The sequence below is a fragment of the Ambystoma mexicanum genome, chromosome 2p, assembly GCF_040938575.1.
Source record: "Ambystoma mexicanum isolate Mex_15411 chromosome 2p, UKY_AmexF1_1, whole genome shotgun sequence".
NCBI lineage: Eukaryota > Metazoa > Chordata > Amphibia > Caudata > Ambystomatidae > Ambystoma > Ambystoma mexicanum.
In genome coordinates, this window is record NC_090923.1 from 663,345,589 (window position 1) to 663,363,364 (window position 17,776).

At 47.8% G+C, this 17,776-nt stretch overlaps 2 protein-coding genes across 6 annotated transcripts in view; one reads left to right on the forward strand and one right to left on the reverse strand.

Annotated features, from left to right (window-relative positions):
- Positions 1-17,776, reverse strand: part of LOC138566665 (uncharacterized) — a 508,561-nt gene that overhangs the window by 276,829 nt on the left and 213,956 nt on the right. The gene's annotated exons all lie outside the window — the stretch shown is intronic.
- ACP7 (acid phosphatase 7, tartrate resistant (putative)) overlaps positions 1-17,776 on the forward strand; it is a 282,088-nt gene that overhangs the window by 177,133 nt on the left and 87,179 nt on the right. For all 5 annotated transcript variants that reach the window (XM_069644229.1, XM_069644231.1, XM_069644232.1 and 2 more), the window contains 3 exons: positions 10,048-10,102; positions 10,411-10,478; positions 15,910-15,981. In XM_069644229.1, coding sequence (XP_069500330.1) covers positions 10,048-10,102; positions 10,411-10,478; positions 15,910-15,981 — 195 coding nt within the window. The remainder of the gene's footprint in view (positions 1-10,047; positions 10,103-10,410; positions 10,479-15,909; positions 15,982-17,776) is intronic.

A 17,776-nucleotide genomic window follows, 5' to 3' on the forward strand; every position in this document is an offset into this window, starting at 1 on the left:
ACTAGCATAGCTGAACCATCACATCTGCAGCGGGAGAGTCGGCTTGTTGGTGCGGACTAGAGGTCTGGGGTTCGCTCCCTTGAGGGCCCAACAACCCTCACCCCAGAATAACGGAGGACTCAGCCAAGGGCAAGTTCAACTGTCGTTTATTACAAAAAGCCAACAGGGATCATACAGCACTATCTCGATCCTCCCAAATACTCTGCTCCGCAAGACAGTTTATCTCTGACCTTGGCTGCAAGCTCTATCTGCGCTTTGTGCAGCCTGTGCCTGCTCCTCTTGTCTCGTGTTCTGGGGGTTGAGGCCTTCTGTAATTTTCTTTAGACTTATAATGTGATTTCTACATCTTCTTACTGTGCTATGTTACCTATAAGTAAGTCATACCTGGTCCTACCAGGCTCCATATATACTCCTGTAGTTCCATAGATTTAAATGCCATGAGCATCTGCAAGCTTGCTCAGGATCTCTTGTTGCCATACGTTTCAGCGTTGCATTTTGGCTGATGAGAAAAATTATAAAAGCTTTGACAGTATGTATATGTATCCATCTACAGAACTGTGTAAGCATGTTCTTCGTGTATTTGAATGTGTGTTTGTGTAATGCGGTGCTGGGCTGCGAGTGTGCTTCCTGAATAGCGCTGCTACGTCGTGGTGTCCCTAGTGACATCATTACAGTGGCTTCTTGGCGCTTCATCGTGCAGTCCATTATAGTATTTGGGTTCATGATCTCCATTAGATTCACTGGATCTGGAAGGATCTGCACTGGGTATGATTGGAATCGCTGTCTGAGGGGATACCTTTCTGCATACGTACCAGCCAGTGGTGCATTGGGGGTTTGTCTGAAAAAGGTTGTGTGACTTTGAGCGTTCCTGGCTCTTTGGCCTGTCATATTCATGGGGGTGAGGAGGGGCATTCCTGGGACCCTCTCTTCAGTTTGCATTTTGTATTTCGGCTTATGTAGTGCAAACCTAGATAAGGAAGCAACAGAGCACTGGATAATTTTATTATTGGCCAGTAATTGCCTGGGCCCATTATAGTCCAAGGCGAAGAAAGGGCCTTAACGCTGGGACACACTGTCATTAATAGGCCGATCCAGTCCACTAGCACAGGTGTTATTGATATTAGCACCGTGGGGCTAAGCTCTGAGGTTCTAATAGCAAGTTAGTGTTTTTTTTAACTGCCCTGCACCATGTGTGGTATTAGCAGTGGAGGGAGTCATCGAAATAGAAGATGGACTTTGCAAATGACTTGCTGGAAGTGGAGTCCAATGGAGCTGGTGAGCAGAGACCCGCAGTGAAGGTAAGTGTAGGGCAGGGGGTGTGTTAGGAGGGAAGTTTTAGGAAGGAGAGGGCAGGGGGGAGATTTAGGAGGGAGTGGATGGCGGATGTTAGGCAGAATCATATGCATTACCCTTTGGGAACACCACACACAATTAGGACTACAAGTGACAGTACAAATTCACCTTTGGTACAAGCCTGTACTACACAGTAAAGTGGTAGCGATTGCTGAGCAGCCAGACTTATCTCAAGAGTAAAGTGAGCAGTATCAATAGTTACACAAAGGACAGCATTGCTATGATTCAAACAAACACTGACTCAAGGTTTCTGAGTAAAAGAATATACATTTATTTACACCATCAGTTATAAAACAGTTCACTATCATCAAGCAGCAGAAAATCACAGTCTTAATACACTACAACACCACCCGATCAATTCTGGACAAGTTAAGCTCAAAATGAAGTGTGAGCAAAATGGCATTCCAGCAATTTAAAAGGGGAGGAAAGACAAGGTTATCGAAAATCAACAGCACCAACAAGTCATAGGCAGGGCAATCTAGAAAAGGCTACTACAACTAGGATTCAAGTCAATAGGTCTGGGCCAATGTTAATGGTTCAGAGTCTTTGCAGAGGATCACACAGTTCAAAGTAGTTAACGGTTAAGTCTTTGCCAAGAGTTCAAAACGAAGTTGGTCAGAAGAAAACGTATTTAAAGGAGAAGAGAAGGACAAGCCTTCAGAGAGGCGAAAGGTTTCCCGCACTTTCACCACGGTCGGACGGAACGAACAACCAAATTTGCATAGTACCTTAAAAGCAGAAGATTGCTGTAGCTTAGGCAGTTGTTCCTGGCAGTTCCTGCAGGCTCACGGTTCCTGAAGCTTCAGTCGTGGTGACAAGAAGTAGGACGGCTGGACGGTCCTGCACTGTCCAGGGAAGAAGCCAGCAGCGGAGCAAAATGACAAATAAAAGATGCACTCCTTAAATCCCAAACTGGTTCTCTTCCTACTGGCTATCCGATCTACTGTAACGATGCACAGCAAATTCGACCAGGATGAGGACTGGTGTCTGGCGTTTGGCGAGCTGGTTGTTCCCACCAGGCTCAAGGGAAGAAGATTCCTTGCGGATCTCCTCGGTCATCAAAGTTTCAGGCGATTAGGGCTTCACCGGTTGTCCAGTAGTTGCAGCAGTCGTCTTCCTTCAGCTTCTCGTTGGTTCTCTCGTTCCAGTGGCAACTCTGCCTTCCAGTCCCACAGACTGGCTTTTTATGCACCAAATCCCCCATTCACACAGCCTGGCTGTAAATCACACAGCAGGGTGGCTGTCCTAGCAGGACAGCCACCTAGCCAATCAAACAAGAGTGCGACTTGGGTCTCCAAGGAGACCCTGTGCAGGGGTCCTCAAACCCCTCCTTCACATCCTGCACCCCCCCAGACGCTCAGGTGCCTAAGGAGGGCTTCCAAAGGACGGCGAACAAAGGAACCAAACCTGGTTTGGCGCGCAGAGTAAAACACTAGAAAGACCTTTACAAAAAGATATGGAAAAACAACTCGACCGGAACCAAGTTAAATTAAAAGTTGATTACCGGGTATGAGTTTGCGGCTACCACCATAGCCTCTAACGGTACCAAGGCTATTTTCATAGTCCACGGTAGAATGAAAATGGTAGATACCACTGCCACCAGCCAAATCTTAGAGAAAGGGGGACATACTAATGTCCCACGAGAATCAGACAAAAGGGGATAACTATTAACCCCTCCAGTACTCTATTGGAAGATAGTTTGTACTGGGTCTGTAAATTTAAAAATACTAATAAAGTCAATAGCAACTTTACAGGTTCTTGGCAGTGGTCGAAGTGTAAGAAAAGAAGCAGTGGAACTATGTTCCCTGCTGACCTGCCCCGCTTCTCACAAACCCCATTGCCTTGCCCCCTCCCACACACAATACAAACCCCCAAACACATTTGCCTGCTGCTTAAAGGAATGTTCAGTGCTGTGAAAGTGCAAGTTTCAACTGCTTCCTACACTGTTATTTTAAAAAGAAACCGTTCCGGAACGGTTTCTTTTTAAAATATAAGTATAGGAGCTGTAAAACTTAAGTAGAGGAGCACCGCTCCCGCTCACTTCGACCACTGGTTCTGGGAGACAGTAGTCAGTCACAGAAAATGGAGTTTAAAGTGGGAAGTCTGAAAAAAGACAACCCTGTGTCACTGCACTAAAGGTGCTGTGTGACACACAGTAAAAAGATGATGCCTCTGGAGTGGGTAAGACTCCATAGCCCATGAGCAGAAAAGTAAAACACATTGAAAATGAAAAGTTCAAAGCCCAAAAATATAGCAAAAGAGCTGGAGGGCTCTAAGGTAGAGGGATTTTAGCACTTATGTGAGAAATCTCCCTAACAGCGTAGGAGGCAACAAGCGCATCGTCACAGGAGGAGTGGCAGGGACTCAGGTAGAAATGTGCCGGCCACGGGATAGAACGCGGGCTTGGATCATTAGAGTCACCCTGCTTCCAACAGGTCATGATTGGCTGGTGCCTTTTTCCCCGGTGATAATATGTTTTCACTACTTAATATCACACACGAAAATTTTAAAAAAAGAAGTCACACCAATATTTATGTCAACACTCGTATTTTACATGTAGAATGGACAAAAGGCTAAGAATAAGGAATGCATCACAAGTTCCACAAGACATTGGGTTTGCTATAATAATACTAGCGGCCTGGCAGTTTGAGCTGAATTATATATCTTGAGTGTCGCGTCAAGATAATGTTATAATATGAGTGCAAAATGGGTTGATAACATCATATTCCAAAAGTGGCGGTTGTCTGCACGTTCCCCATCGTTATGTGGGCGGGTCATGGTTTAGGCCCGAGCAGAACAGACGGGAAATGACGCGAGGGCTAGGGAGGGGTGGGCTGGGGTTTCCAGCAGTTGCCGGCTTGTTAAAATAAAGAGAAGTCACATGCACTCATGGCTCCGTGTCTAATTGCTCCAGGCCCTCATGCTAGGGGCCCATGTGAGGACCCAACAATGGTGACGAACGGCGAGTAACCCGCCCGCGCCAGCGAGAGGTCTGCCGTTAGGCAGTTCAGCGCGTCAGCGCGCCTCCTTCATTGCAAAGCCAGGACACAAGCAGTGCCCGCGGAACGCCGGCGCTGCTCCACACAAACCGGCTCAGACGCACTCGCATGGCAGGAAGCCCGGCCACGTCGGAAGGACATACACACACCGGCACACAACGCTGAAACTCAAGGTCAGCGGCGACAGGGAATTACAGCCCGCGGAGATACGCGGACGTATAACACTGCACCCAGACCACGCTCAACGGCTGTCCGTGTTCGATACAACCTGCTTTGAAGACAGGGAAGCGCAGTTCAGTCACTGTCCTTACACGGAGACAAGACAAGAGGGTAAGCACCCTGGGAGATACTGCCATCGCCACAAGGGCAACCCCCACTCATCTAAATTGGAGGGTACACACCTGAACAGTGGGTGAGAAGAAATACCTGTGAAGACAAAAAGGAGCACAATAAGGAAAACAAAGTCCATAAACCATAACGAGATTCCAAGGGATCACACACTAAGATGTCATATCCAGCATTAGCAACCACATCATCCTCAGGGAGTGCAGATAACACACAAGGAGATGGTCAATCTACACAGACGGCGAGCGGCACGTTACAGGTCATGCACATGCCGAGCCCATTTGAAATAAGGGACACATCAAATCTAGGACCTCGCTGGGGCACATGGCTCAGAGACATTAAATTCTATGTCGGAGCCATAGCCTAAAGGACGATGAAAGGCTCAAGAACACACTTTTTATGGCGGTGGGGCCGGCAGTAGGAGACATAGAGGGCGAACTGTTAAACGTTGAAACTGTAACATATGGAGAACTCCATGCCAAATTCTTGCAATACTTTGCACCGCACACCAACATCGATTATGAGCGCCACATGTTTCATACCACGAAGCAAGAGAAGGGTGAATCTATGGACAACTTCGTTATGCGCCTCCGAATTAAACTGAAACATTGTGAATTCCACAGATACTCCAATTAAGAAGCGCTCAGATCACAAGTAATCGCCGGATGTTTCTCCCAGCCATTCCGCAAACAACTGCTGCTAAAACAGAAGTCCTTAGAAGAAATTCTAGCGCTGGCCCGCATGGAAGCGGCGGTGGAGTCGCAACTTGACAATCTAGGCAAAGTCACTATACAACAATCAACAAACAATCCGGATGTCATCAACAAACTCTATGCAACTCCCAGCCAAGGAGGAAAACGCCCCAAAGCCACATGCTACAGATGTGGGTATGAATACCCTCACATGGGTGAATGCCCCGCTTTAGGACAACAATGTGCCTCATGTGGGGGAATGGATCATTACAGAGCAATGTGTAAAAATGCGCCAGGACCGCTTGCAAACAGGCAACGTACCCAAGAGAGGTGAAGAACAACCCTACAAAGTCCTCCCAACACGAGAGGGGAGAGTGAACACACAACACCTCGCAGAGAAGACAGAGAACGAAGGGGTTCATACCAACGAGAGGACAGGCGACCACATGAAGGAAACAGACGCTCTCAAAGAAGGCGGTTCGTTAGATAGATCGAAATGCGATCCCCACCAGTAGTGGAACCCCATCGTCAGAAGACCATGGCCACCCAACATAGCCCAATCCTCACATTATATGTAAATAACACTCCGTTAGAGTTTCTAATTGACACAGGAGCAACGGTCAACATGATTAGTGAACAAGCATACGAGTCAATCACGCCTCCGCCGAAAATTAAGAAGACCACGGTAGACATTTACCCATACGGGACAACTACCCCACTACCATGCAAGGGCATGATCACGGCATGGTGCACCCACAAGGAACACACGGCAAAAATTCCCCTGCATATCCTAAAGACGGAAGCCCACAGCGGATGCATCCTGTGTTTTCGGACAGCGGTGGACATGGGTTTGGTGCACATATTGTATCAACTGATGGCACACAAATACTTTGCCAAGCACGAAGTCATTGAACAAACCTTCCCCAAATTGTTCAGAGGTCTCGGCAAATTGAAAAACAGGAAGGTGCACCTGCACATCAACCCACTCGTCAAACCGGTAGCCCAACACTATCATGGCATACCGATCAACATCCAAAGACAGGTAGAGGAGGAATTGGATAAACTCATCAAAATGAACGTAATTGAGCCCATCTCAGGTCCCACCCCCTGGGTTTCGCCCATCATCCCCGTCCCCAAGAAATCGCCGGACGGATCCATACGCCTGTGTGTCGACATGCGCAGAGCCAACGTAGCCATTGAGGGAGAGAGACACCAGGCACCCAGAATAACGGACATGATCCACCTCCTCCACCGGGCAAACATTTTCTCAAAATTAGACTTAACGAAAGGATATCACCAAATTGAGATAGCCCTAGAATCGAGGTACAGCACCACTTTTCTAATCCACCTCGGCCTCTTCTAGTACAAAAGGCTCCGTTTCGGTATTTCTTCGGCAGCTGAAATTTTCCAAGAGGAGATACACAGAGTGATCAGGCACGTCCCAAATTGCTTGAATTATTCGGACGATGTACTAGTATATGGAAAGACACAGGAAGAGCATGACAGAGCCCTACACAGGGTCTGTCAGGCCCTAGAGGACGCAGGACTCACGTTAAATAAAGCCAAATGTGAATTTTCAAAAGGAGCGTTAAGATTTTTCGGTCACATCTTTTCAGAAAAAGGGATGCGACCAGACCCCGAAAAAGCCAAAGCCCTGAACACAGCCCCGCCCCCCAAATCCATAACAGATTTACGATTGTTTCTAGGCCTGGCCAGCTATTGCTCCAGATATCTGAAGGACTATGCCACCATTAGCAGTCCTCTGCGCCTGCTCACCTGCAAAGACACACCATTCCTCTGGTCTACAGAGTGTCAGACGGCATTTGAAAAGATTCGAGATGCCATATCACACGCCCGGAGGGACACCGAAGTCATCATTGACGCTAGCCCAGTGGGATTTGGAGCAATCCTCACCCAAAAAGACTCACCGCTCAATATTTACATCGTGGCATACGCCAGCAAGAGCCTCATTGCCACGGAGCAGGCCTCCTCCCAGGCAGAGAAGGAGAGCCTGGCAGTAGTATGGGCATGTGAATATTTCCACTTGTTCCTGTTCGGCAAGGAATTCACGATAGTAACGGATCACCAGGCACTGCTGATCATCTACGACGATCCAAAAGCACAGATGCCCCCGAGAATAGCCAGATGGGGCCTACGGCTACAGGGCTACAAATTCACAGTGAAACACCGCCCTGGAAAAGAAGAGAACCCAGCGAACTACCTGTCGCGCCACCCCACGGAATCAGCCGAGTCACGGCCCTCCATAGCAGACGCATACATAAACTACGTGATACACCACCTACAAACACTACCAATAGGATGGCCAGAACTGGCCGCACAGTCAGAGCGAGACCCGGCCTTCAGGATCGTGAGACACTGCCTACAAACGAATAAGAACTTGTTCATGAGACAACAGGCAAGAGCAGAATCGGAGACGATACGAGAAGATGTCAAATGGCTCGACCAGGTGCGAGATAAACTGACCATGGTGGAGGACCACATAGTGCTGAAAGGATGCCATCCTGATGGATCTCTGGGAACAGACAGTACATCTAGCTCATGAAGGACACAGAGGAGTGGTAGCAACAAAGCACCTCCTTCGACAAAAAGTATGGTTCTCGCAACTTGACAGGATAGTAGAAAACATAGTGGGGGGGTGTCACATCTGTACGCAAGTAGCACCACCTCCACACCCAACCCCGCTGCAAATGTCGCCCTGCCAAAACAGGTATAGGAAGAACTTGCTGTGGACCTCTTCGGACCCCTAAGAGATGGAACGCACGTAGTTGTCCTCATGGATGAACACTCATGATTCCCGGATGCGCAGATAGTGGAAAGCGGCTCAACCTCCAGCGTTATCCCAGTCCTGGACCGAATGTTGTCCGCTTATGGAGTCCCCAAAATCATAAAGTCCAACAATGGCCCTACGTTTGCAAGTCAGGACTTCCACAACTTTGCCAAGTACATGGGCTTTCAACACCGCAAGTTTACACCGCGCAGGCCACAAGCAAACGACATGGTCGAGAGATTTATGGCCAACGGACACTCCAAATCGCCAACATTCAGAACAAGCCATTCGAGCAGGCCATCAATCAACTGCTGAGGGAATACAGGCACACGCCTCACAGCATGACAGGGATATGCACTGCGGACCTGATGTTCTGAAGACCGGTCAGGACGAGGCTACCTGAAGATCCTAGGCCCCAGAACCGACGACCTTGGAACGAGAAGCTAAGGACAAGGACGAAACAGCAAAGGCAAAGATGGAGGAGGCTGCAGATCGTAAGAGGCGAGCCTGAGAGACCCCCATGCAGCCAGGGGATGAGGTATGGCTTCGACATCCGAAAAACAGGAAAGAAGATGCCACCTTTGCTCCCACCCCCCTCATCGTGACACATAAGAAAGGTACGATGGTAATCGCACAAGGGAACGACTGCTCATGAATAACGTGAAACGCATCTCACTTCAAACGAGTGATCCCTAACCAGGGAACGGCCTGGGAAATGAACAATGACAGTGAAGAGGAAAGACAGCGGGACGCACCCTATCAAGGAGATGGAGAGGAGTCGGAAGGTGGCCAAACGCGGAGCCGCTAGCAAACGCGTGGACAACGCCAAGAAGTTCCAGGCGACCTCAGAGAAGCCGCATGAAGCCACTCCGCCTCATTAAAGAAATGGGGTAAATCTGCACCAATAACTACTAGTAGGTTAAAAAGGGGGAGATGTCCGCACGTTCCCCATCGTTATGTGGGCGGGTCATGGTTTATGCCTGAGCGGAACAGACGGGAAATGACACGAGGGCTAGGGAGGGGTGGGCTGGGGTTTCCGGCAGTTGCCGGCTTGTTAAAATAAAGAGAAGTCACATGCACTCATGGCTCCGTGTCTAATTGCTCCAGGCCCTCATGCTACGGGTACATGTGAGAACCCAACAGTGGTGGCATTCCACATTGATGCCGATGTTCTCCCGAAACAGAAGTTACTTGAGTTTTTTAATGTTTTTATTTTTTATCATTACCTGAAGAAGGGGAAAGCTTTGTCACAAAATATTCTGCATGGCAAGTGGACTGTTTAAACACAGCACAGCTAATGTGTATATGCATTCAATGCACCATTTGTTCTCATGAAGTTGTACAAAACGATTTGCAAATAAAGTATGAGGTTTTGAAATACATATTGGCAATCCTGTTCATTGTTTGATTTGTGAGTTTGACTATTTTGCCACCTTGCTTCTTTATCTGATAGAGCGGAACTGGGCTATGGCCTCATTACGAGTATGACAGTGCAGTAAAAAATGGTGGTAACTGAATGACTGTGAGCTTTACCGCACCGCCTTTGTTTAGTTTGGAAGGGAAAGTGGAGGAAATATCTCCAGCATTTGGCTAGAGGTTTCCCTCCACTTTAGTAGCGGGATTACCACTGCTGGAATTTCACTAATCCCCAATAGAGCCCTATTGGACCCCGTAATGGGGTTTACATCACCTCAGAAGCAGGAGAATTTAGCTCTGGTTCCGAGGTGGTATCCCGGCACTAGTGGCACTGCCAGACTCGTAATAAGGTCCATAGTCTGAGAGTGTGAGAGGAGGAAGGCAGGAGACTAATTCTAAGCACATCAATGGAGAAACTGATCAGCAATCCTTATCCATTTTCTCTGCCCCTCAGGTTCGCCGCGGGATTCAAGGTCAATATGGTCTAGAGGACCTGTTCTACAAATACGGTAACACCTGGCAACTCTAGTGCCCCGTTCCTTCTTCTTCCTTCTGTGCTCCTTCAGCACTTCCATAGGAAAGCCTTCATTTGCAATGTGCATCTATATGTCTGCTCTGCCCCTCTACAGAGTCCTGGACCTCATTTCCCCTCTCCAGCGTGTTTTCCAGGTTTGCAGTTTATAAACAAAATTTGTATTTCTGTGAACAGAACCCCCCAAGCTTTGCCTCTCAGATTTGAGGGGATTGTCAGCCTCCCTGGCGCGATTTCAGTTGAGTATGAGGTAATCTGAGAGATATGGGTCTTCTCACCCTGCAGGTGTGGATCTCGAGCTTTGGGCCCACGAGCATTCTTACGAGAGACTCTGGCCGATATACGATTACCAGGTAAGCAGGCATGGCATGGGGCAGTGTGTGTGGGCAGAGCTTAATCAATGTGCAATAGTCCTACAAACTGTCTGGATTTGCTGGTTACGCCACCTTTGCTATGAGGTGGGTCTGAGGAAAGGTATTTTTCCCAATAGTATCTCTTTGGCAGACTTGTTCATACCTCTGTAGTGCTTTCCTTAGCTTTTGCTCTAAGATGGGGGCTTTAGCATGCATTTAGTTTGCCTTCATCGTCTGTCAAAATCACACTCTGTGCTATTAATTAATCCTCAAAACAAAAAAAAACATTTGGTTGCAAGGTACTCATTATGATTGGGCAGATTTGTTTTGCAGAAATACCACCTTCACTGGTGGCATTTCTGAAAATCCACCCAAGTCAGAGCAGACGGTACCACTTGTGGAGGTAGTATTTGTGGATTACCACGGATGGTATTCCAGCAATACAAACTTCTCCAGTGGGAACCATAAGGGCTATTGTTCTAACTTTTGTTTCTACCCATTCCCACCTTCAGTGTGGTGGAATTGGATGATGTACAGTATTGTTTTGTACCACTATTGCAAATATTTTGTATTGTATACATGGGTCAATACTGACCTTTGTATGCTTAACATGGGTATGGTGGTAAGAGGGAATCTTTAAAGAGTCCCACATCTGCAGCCCTTTACTATGCTCTGTGTAATCTTGTTTTACTATGTTGAAAGGAAAAACCTGCACTTCCCTTCTCTATAGTAAAAACATGCATTTGTTTATGGCATCGTGTTAAGATGTTTGCCTCAAGCTTTTAGGTGGCAGTAAAAATAGGCAGACCTTGCAGAAAATCCACCAGAGCACTTAACCAGTGGCTGTATCCCAAACGAATGCCACCAGAGGTATTCCTCCAAAACAAGAATTCAGTGCATGGTAAACCCAGTGGAAATTTGCAAATACCGCTGGAATTATCACTACTGTCAATCTCATAATCAGAGACATTCATTAATTAGAATGTCATGGGTAGCAGAAGTGTCATCCAGGGAAGCGATGCCATATGACTTTTAACCTGATTCGTAGTGAGGCTGTGGATATACAAACAACTTAAATAAGCTTACAATTAATAAAAGAATAGTTATCAAAGTGGACAAAGGAATACTTTAGTTACCAACCATGTTTTAACTAGGCTGCAGCCTTGGTATTCCAGGGGTGGGTTCATGATATGACAGAGGTACATCCAGTCGAACCAACATAGGCCAGCATCATTGCCTTAATATGCCAATACAGCCACATATGCTGAGATACCTCTATTTTATGGTAGTTATAGCTTCACATGGCAGAATAAATCATTATATGGTTAATGCAGCCCCATATTTCCAAGCAATACAATAATATGTCAAATGTGCTATTTGCAGATACTGAGCCTTATCACGATTTTTCCCGGGACCCGCCGGTAATTCCGGCGAGTTACTGGCAAATTTGCCTTAACGTTACCGGCGCCCGATATCTCGGTATTAACGGGATATTACAGGTGCCGGCAACGGCGGTAAGTTCCCATTCCATGCTATTCACTATACTACTGAATCACCAGCCCCACCCAATACAGGACACCCAAAAGGCACAGAAGGGAGGGTGCCACATTGGCCGAACTCCCCAACTCTCCAGCAGAGCTCCGCACAGAGAACAGAGGTACACAGTGGCTCAGGGGAACTGGGATCGGCGGTGAGGCCCAATGAAAACAAAAAGGTGTGGTAAGAGACCAGACACCCCAGGGCGAGGTGGGAGAAACTAGACCTCATGGCACGTGCAAGAGAAACCAGACCCCGAGGTGGGGTGTGATACCAGAGACCCCAAGGCAGAGTGAGAGAAGCCAAATCCAAAGACGAGGTGAGAGACCTGAGACCCCAAGGTGGGGGTAACAGAAACCAAACCCAAGGCGGGGCGAATGGAACCAAAACCCAAGGTGGGGCAAACTACCTCCCAGAAGAGAATGCCCTGCATCTTTCTTGGGCAAGAGTAGGAAAACAGCCGTAGTGGGGGGCACGGGCCAGATGTTCCCATGTGAGAACAAAGACTGAATACATGAATTGGACTGAACGGAACCATACAGACAAGAGAAGTTGTAGAGATATTCAGCCGACTGGCTTAGACTGTGTACTGGGGTGGGGAGCCCCTTCCGAGAAAGACACACCAGGGGTGGGGGTCAGAAGTCAACCACCAAGGTCCAATTGTGTCTTAGTTGAATGTATCTTTTTCTTTTATAGTTGTAGGGATAGAACGCAGGCAATCGAGTAGGACCAAGAATCTTAGACTTGGGGGACAGCATAGATTTTTTGTGATCTACATATATAGAACAAAGTCCCCCTGCATTATCACTTGCCTGTCTGTTTTTCAGTGCCTTTGCTGTGATGGATGTGGCACAGCCCTCCCACGCTACTCCAGCTCAGTGGGGTTACTGCCCTTACTCTTTAGGTGCGGGGCTGCAAACTTGGCAGTGTCTGCTCTCCGGGGTTGGTCTAGTGCCACTGCCCGTGGACTGCTTTCTCTTGGTTGGGCCTGTGTCTTTCTCCCTGGTGGAGTCCCTTGCTGCAGTACCACATGGTCTGAGAGCCCTGTCAGGGAGCTGCACTTACTGATGGGGTGGGAGGATGTCACAGTACGCGGCCCCTTGTCTCTATGTATTGGGGGCTTTTACACAGCGTGGGGTTGCACTCACTGCTGGGTCGCCGCTTGTGGTGTCAGATCCTCCTCTGCGCTGGTCAGCAGGGCCCTGTGCCTCGTATTGGATGTGGTCTGCCGGGCCGGGCTCACAGGGCCTCGCTCTTGCTGCGTTGTATAATGCAGCTCAGCTCTTCTCCGCCTGATTTCAGCAGGAGTTCCCCTCCCAGCGGAACATGGTCTCTGTCTTCTTTGCGCCTTGAGTGGGCACCCGCAGGTGCCCTAGCGCACAGGGGCTGCTCTTGCTGTTGGGGGCGGGAGGGTGTCACAATGCAGCTCTTTGTGTTTTGGGGCCTTTACTCCATGTGAGGTCGCACTCACTGCTGGGTTGTTGCTCGCTGTGCCAGCTCCTCCTCCGCACCGCTCAGCAGGGCCCTATGCCTCGCATTGAATATGGCTGACTGGACCAGGTGCAACGAGCCTCACTCCTGCCAGACTCCTTAGTGCTGCAGCGTTGTGCAATGCGGCTCAGCTCCTCCCCGCCTGATCTCAGTGGGAGTTCCTCCATCAAGAGGGACCTGATTTCTGCCTTCTCCTTTGCACCTCCGGAGACCCCGCAGGTGCCCGCATGTGCCTTAGCACGCAATGCCTTGCTGCAGTGTCGCCACTGTCGGGGGCTGCGCTTGCGGTCAGGGGCCGGAGGATGTCGCAGTGTGCGGCCCCTTACCTCTCTATATTTTCGGGGTCTTTACAGAATTTGGGGCCACACTCACGCACTGCTCAGCTGGGCCCCATGATTCGCATAGAATGTGGCTTGCCAGGCCAGGCTCTCCAAGCTCTACACTTGTCAGGCTTTGTAGTGCTGCTCAGCTCCTCTCCGTGTGATCACAGCGGGGGTCCTCCTCACACAGGAGACACAATCTCTGACTTCGCTGTGCCTCCAGTGATCCCGCATGCGACTGCAGGTACCCTTGCATTGAGTGTGCTTGGAGCGGGGTGGCCTCTTCTGCGCTCTCTTGTCGGCTGGTTTCGACTCCGCAATTTTTCAGGATTTCTCCCGGGGTGCCTCAGTATATTTACCGCTTCTCCATGGTAAATTCAGAAGGCTGGCTGGTTCGGGCATGCGCAATATCTTCTCGAAGTTGCTGGCAGGGGAAGGAGCCTATTTTCAGGCAGACATATTGTTCTGCGCCCCCTGGTGATCTCTCAATCATCTGTTTTTTAAGCTGGACTGGCATTCCAACTGCTCACACGGCCCGTCGCTCACTCGCGAGCGATCCAACCTACATAAACCTTGCTGCTCGCACCACAGCGTCCCAGTCATTCAGGCCGCCTTGACTAACCGGGTATGTTGTTTCCAGGTGCTACTCTCCGCATTGGCAGACTCTCTGTGGCTGTCGCCGCTTCCGGCTCAGCACGCCTCTTCCAGGATGTCTGCTGCCTTGAGTTAACAGAGAGGGAGTCTCCCTGACTCTAGGAGGTAGACAGGCCAGCCCTGTCAATGGAGACCTTCCGAAAGCTTCCACCACAATCTGCTTTTGCTGCAATGACTCTGCACCTCCTTGGCGCTTCGGACACGTGTCTCCCTGCCTTCACCTCCAGCTTCTCCTGCAGATGTTGCACAGACAATCTCTCTCCTTTCCTCAGCTGAGCGGGCCATTTATACCGCCTTCTAGGCCCCAGGTGCAGGCAATATTCCTCTACTGCATAACGGTCTGGGTACTCGGCATCCCTCTTCCTCGTGCCAGTACCAGAGTGTTGTTTGTGTATGTCTGAGTTAATAAAGGAAGGATGTATAACTCTGTTATCTCTTCCTTGTCTCAGTACCTGACTGGTGTGTGTTGGGAGAGAGTTTTCCAGAAAATTAGGTACAGTATTGGTTATACCCTATAAAGTTCTGGGGGATATTTGGCTCCCTATGAAAGGGAAATGGGGGTTACCGCATGTCACCTAAGGACGTCCTCTCCCCACTCCCCAAGTCTCCTCCTCCCAGGTGATCCTCCCTCACATATCCTCCCCCAGAATCAGGATCCAATTGCGATGGCCTTTCCCTGGCCACCTGAGAAGAGGATTCTGAGGGGAAAAAAGTGAGGACGCCCTCAGGTTCTTCATGAGGGTCAAAAGAACTTTCAGAGATAATGTTTCCTTTGTCTCTCAGAATTCTTGGCAGGTCTAAGGGTAATGGTGGTTGTGTACATGCTCACTTCCCAATGCACAGACATCCTATGGGAATTATATATATATAGGATGCTAGGAGGAGCAGATTTAACATCTTTGCACGTCACATCTATATCTTGGGAATTTCACACTGTCTTTAGCAGTAGGATTGGCGTTCAAGGACTGCTCCATTCTGTACAAAGTTGTTTGACGAAACAATCCCTCCTATTTGGAACAAAGCACTCACTCTTGGAAGCAGGTGATTGCGGAGCATCTACTGTATGTAGTTAGGAGACCTACTGAAACAAAGTGCTTGAATGCAGAATCAGGGTTTTCATTCCTTTGGCAGGCATTGTCTGAGGAATTAAGGCGTCCTGTTTGCTACCCGTTGATGACAAATAAAAAATTCTCCTGTTTATGAAGTATCCTGAAAATGCATTCATTCTGATGTGACTGTGTGTTTTATATTTTTATTGGTATTGTGAGTTAAAATATAGTTTATCTTATTGTACCTTTATTATGTGCATCTAGAATTATGGTGACACTTTATGTTTTTAGTTGTTAATCTCTCTTTTGCTGTTGGGCAACATTTAATTTAGAGTTAGCAGTTTAAGAGGTAATTGTTTCAATCTTCTTATCCAAATGCAGGTCTTTAACGGCAGTACAGAAGCCCCATACGTCAACCCCAGAGCACCTGTACATATCATCACTGGTTCAGCAGTAAGTGGATCCCACCAGAATGGCGTTCTGTCTGAATTTCAATCATCTTGGTTTTGTTGATTGAGCAGGCTGCTGAAATTGCCTTTCCACCATGTCAAAGAAGACATCAGCTTACCCTAGACACTATTCATACACACAATCCCTAAAAAATCTGAAATATTTTCAACGATGATGCCAAAAAGCGGATGTAGGCATTGCAGCAGTACAGAATCATTGCATGAACTTGTGTTTAACTAAGGTCCGTTGGGAATGAGGTACACCCTTCCGCTGCTACACTTCAAAAAGCATGCATGCCTGGGGTTTGGTGCATTATCCTGGTCTAGTGTAGAGACATAATCTGACGACCTAAATTAGTTTGTCTTGGTCTTCTGGCGCACCAGTCAGATATGTATGTAGCCTGGCTGAGCACCCTATGGGCCTTAAAGCAATACAACAGGTTTTAATCAGACATGCAACATTAACAATTAACGGTGTGCAGTCCACGCTTGGCACTAGTTGTTAGAGGTTCTTAGCTCAATCAATGGTGATTTGCTTATAGGCTATTCCCTTAAATTATTTTTCATGAAAAAAAGCTTGCACTGACAATTCAAGGTGCAAACTCAACATGTATTTTTTCAGATACCTTCAAAACTGTTACCCTCCAGTGATTTTATGTAAAAATGCAAGAATAGGTTTGCGTACATAAAAGTGACATGCGCTTCATTAAATCAATGAAATAGTTGTCTACCGTAGTGCTGTGCAAGTGGACACAACATATGGAAATAGGTTAGATAAAATTATGTTTTGTTATTATTGTCTGGTATAGAGCACAGCATTTATTTAATTATATTATATTTTATTTTTATATTTATAGTGATTTTATCCAAAGCACTGTACATATCAATGATTATGGGTAATAATAGGATTTGTACAATAATGCACAATAGCCATAGGACCAGAAACATGACAACATTCGTTTGCAGATGGAAAAGCAACATGCAATAGGTATTCTTTTTTTTTTTTTAAATCAAATTTTATCATTATTTTGTAACCCATCAAATCACCAGTATTCTATTGCACTTAACATTTGCATCATGTCAGTGTTTGAAATTTCCCCTTCCTTCTCCCTCCCACCACCCCACATGCATAGTCTAAAATAGAGAAGAAAAAAAAAGAACAACCACCACAGTTGCAGCCGCCTCCCACCTCTTTTGACCTCTAGCCCTTTCCCAAGATTTCAATACCCATATTTAGTAAAGAAGGGGAGCCATTCGCCCTCTATGTTCGTGTGAGTCTCATTGAGCATATGTGTAAGATATTCCATGTCATATATTGTCCGTGTATTCTGCACCCACTCCTGGTCCAAGGGAGCACCGCCTCTTTTCCAGTGCTGAGCCACACAACTTCACGCTGCCATCAGCAGAGTACGCACCATGTGGCTCTCCACACCTGCATCCTCATTTTCCACCTCTACCCCAAACAACAGTAAACTTGGTGATCACGCCCGTTGTATCCCATCAAGGCCCTTAAGTCAAGACAGCACTTTGGTCCAGTATCTTTGTATGAGGGAACATCCTCACCACATATGGTAATAGATGGCCTGCGGCTGTCTACATCACCAGCATCTCGAGTCTCCCCCTGCGTACATCCTAGCAAGCCTTGCCGGCGGGTATTGCCAACAGTGAATTATCTTGTAGGCCTGCATTCTGTATTGCAAGCACCGCATGGATTTCCTAGCCCCCCCCTACAAATGGCCACCCACTTCTAATCAGTGATGTCTATTTCCATGTCCCTGGCCCACCTCTCCCTCCCCGGT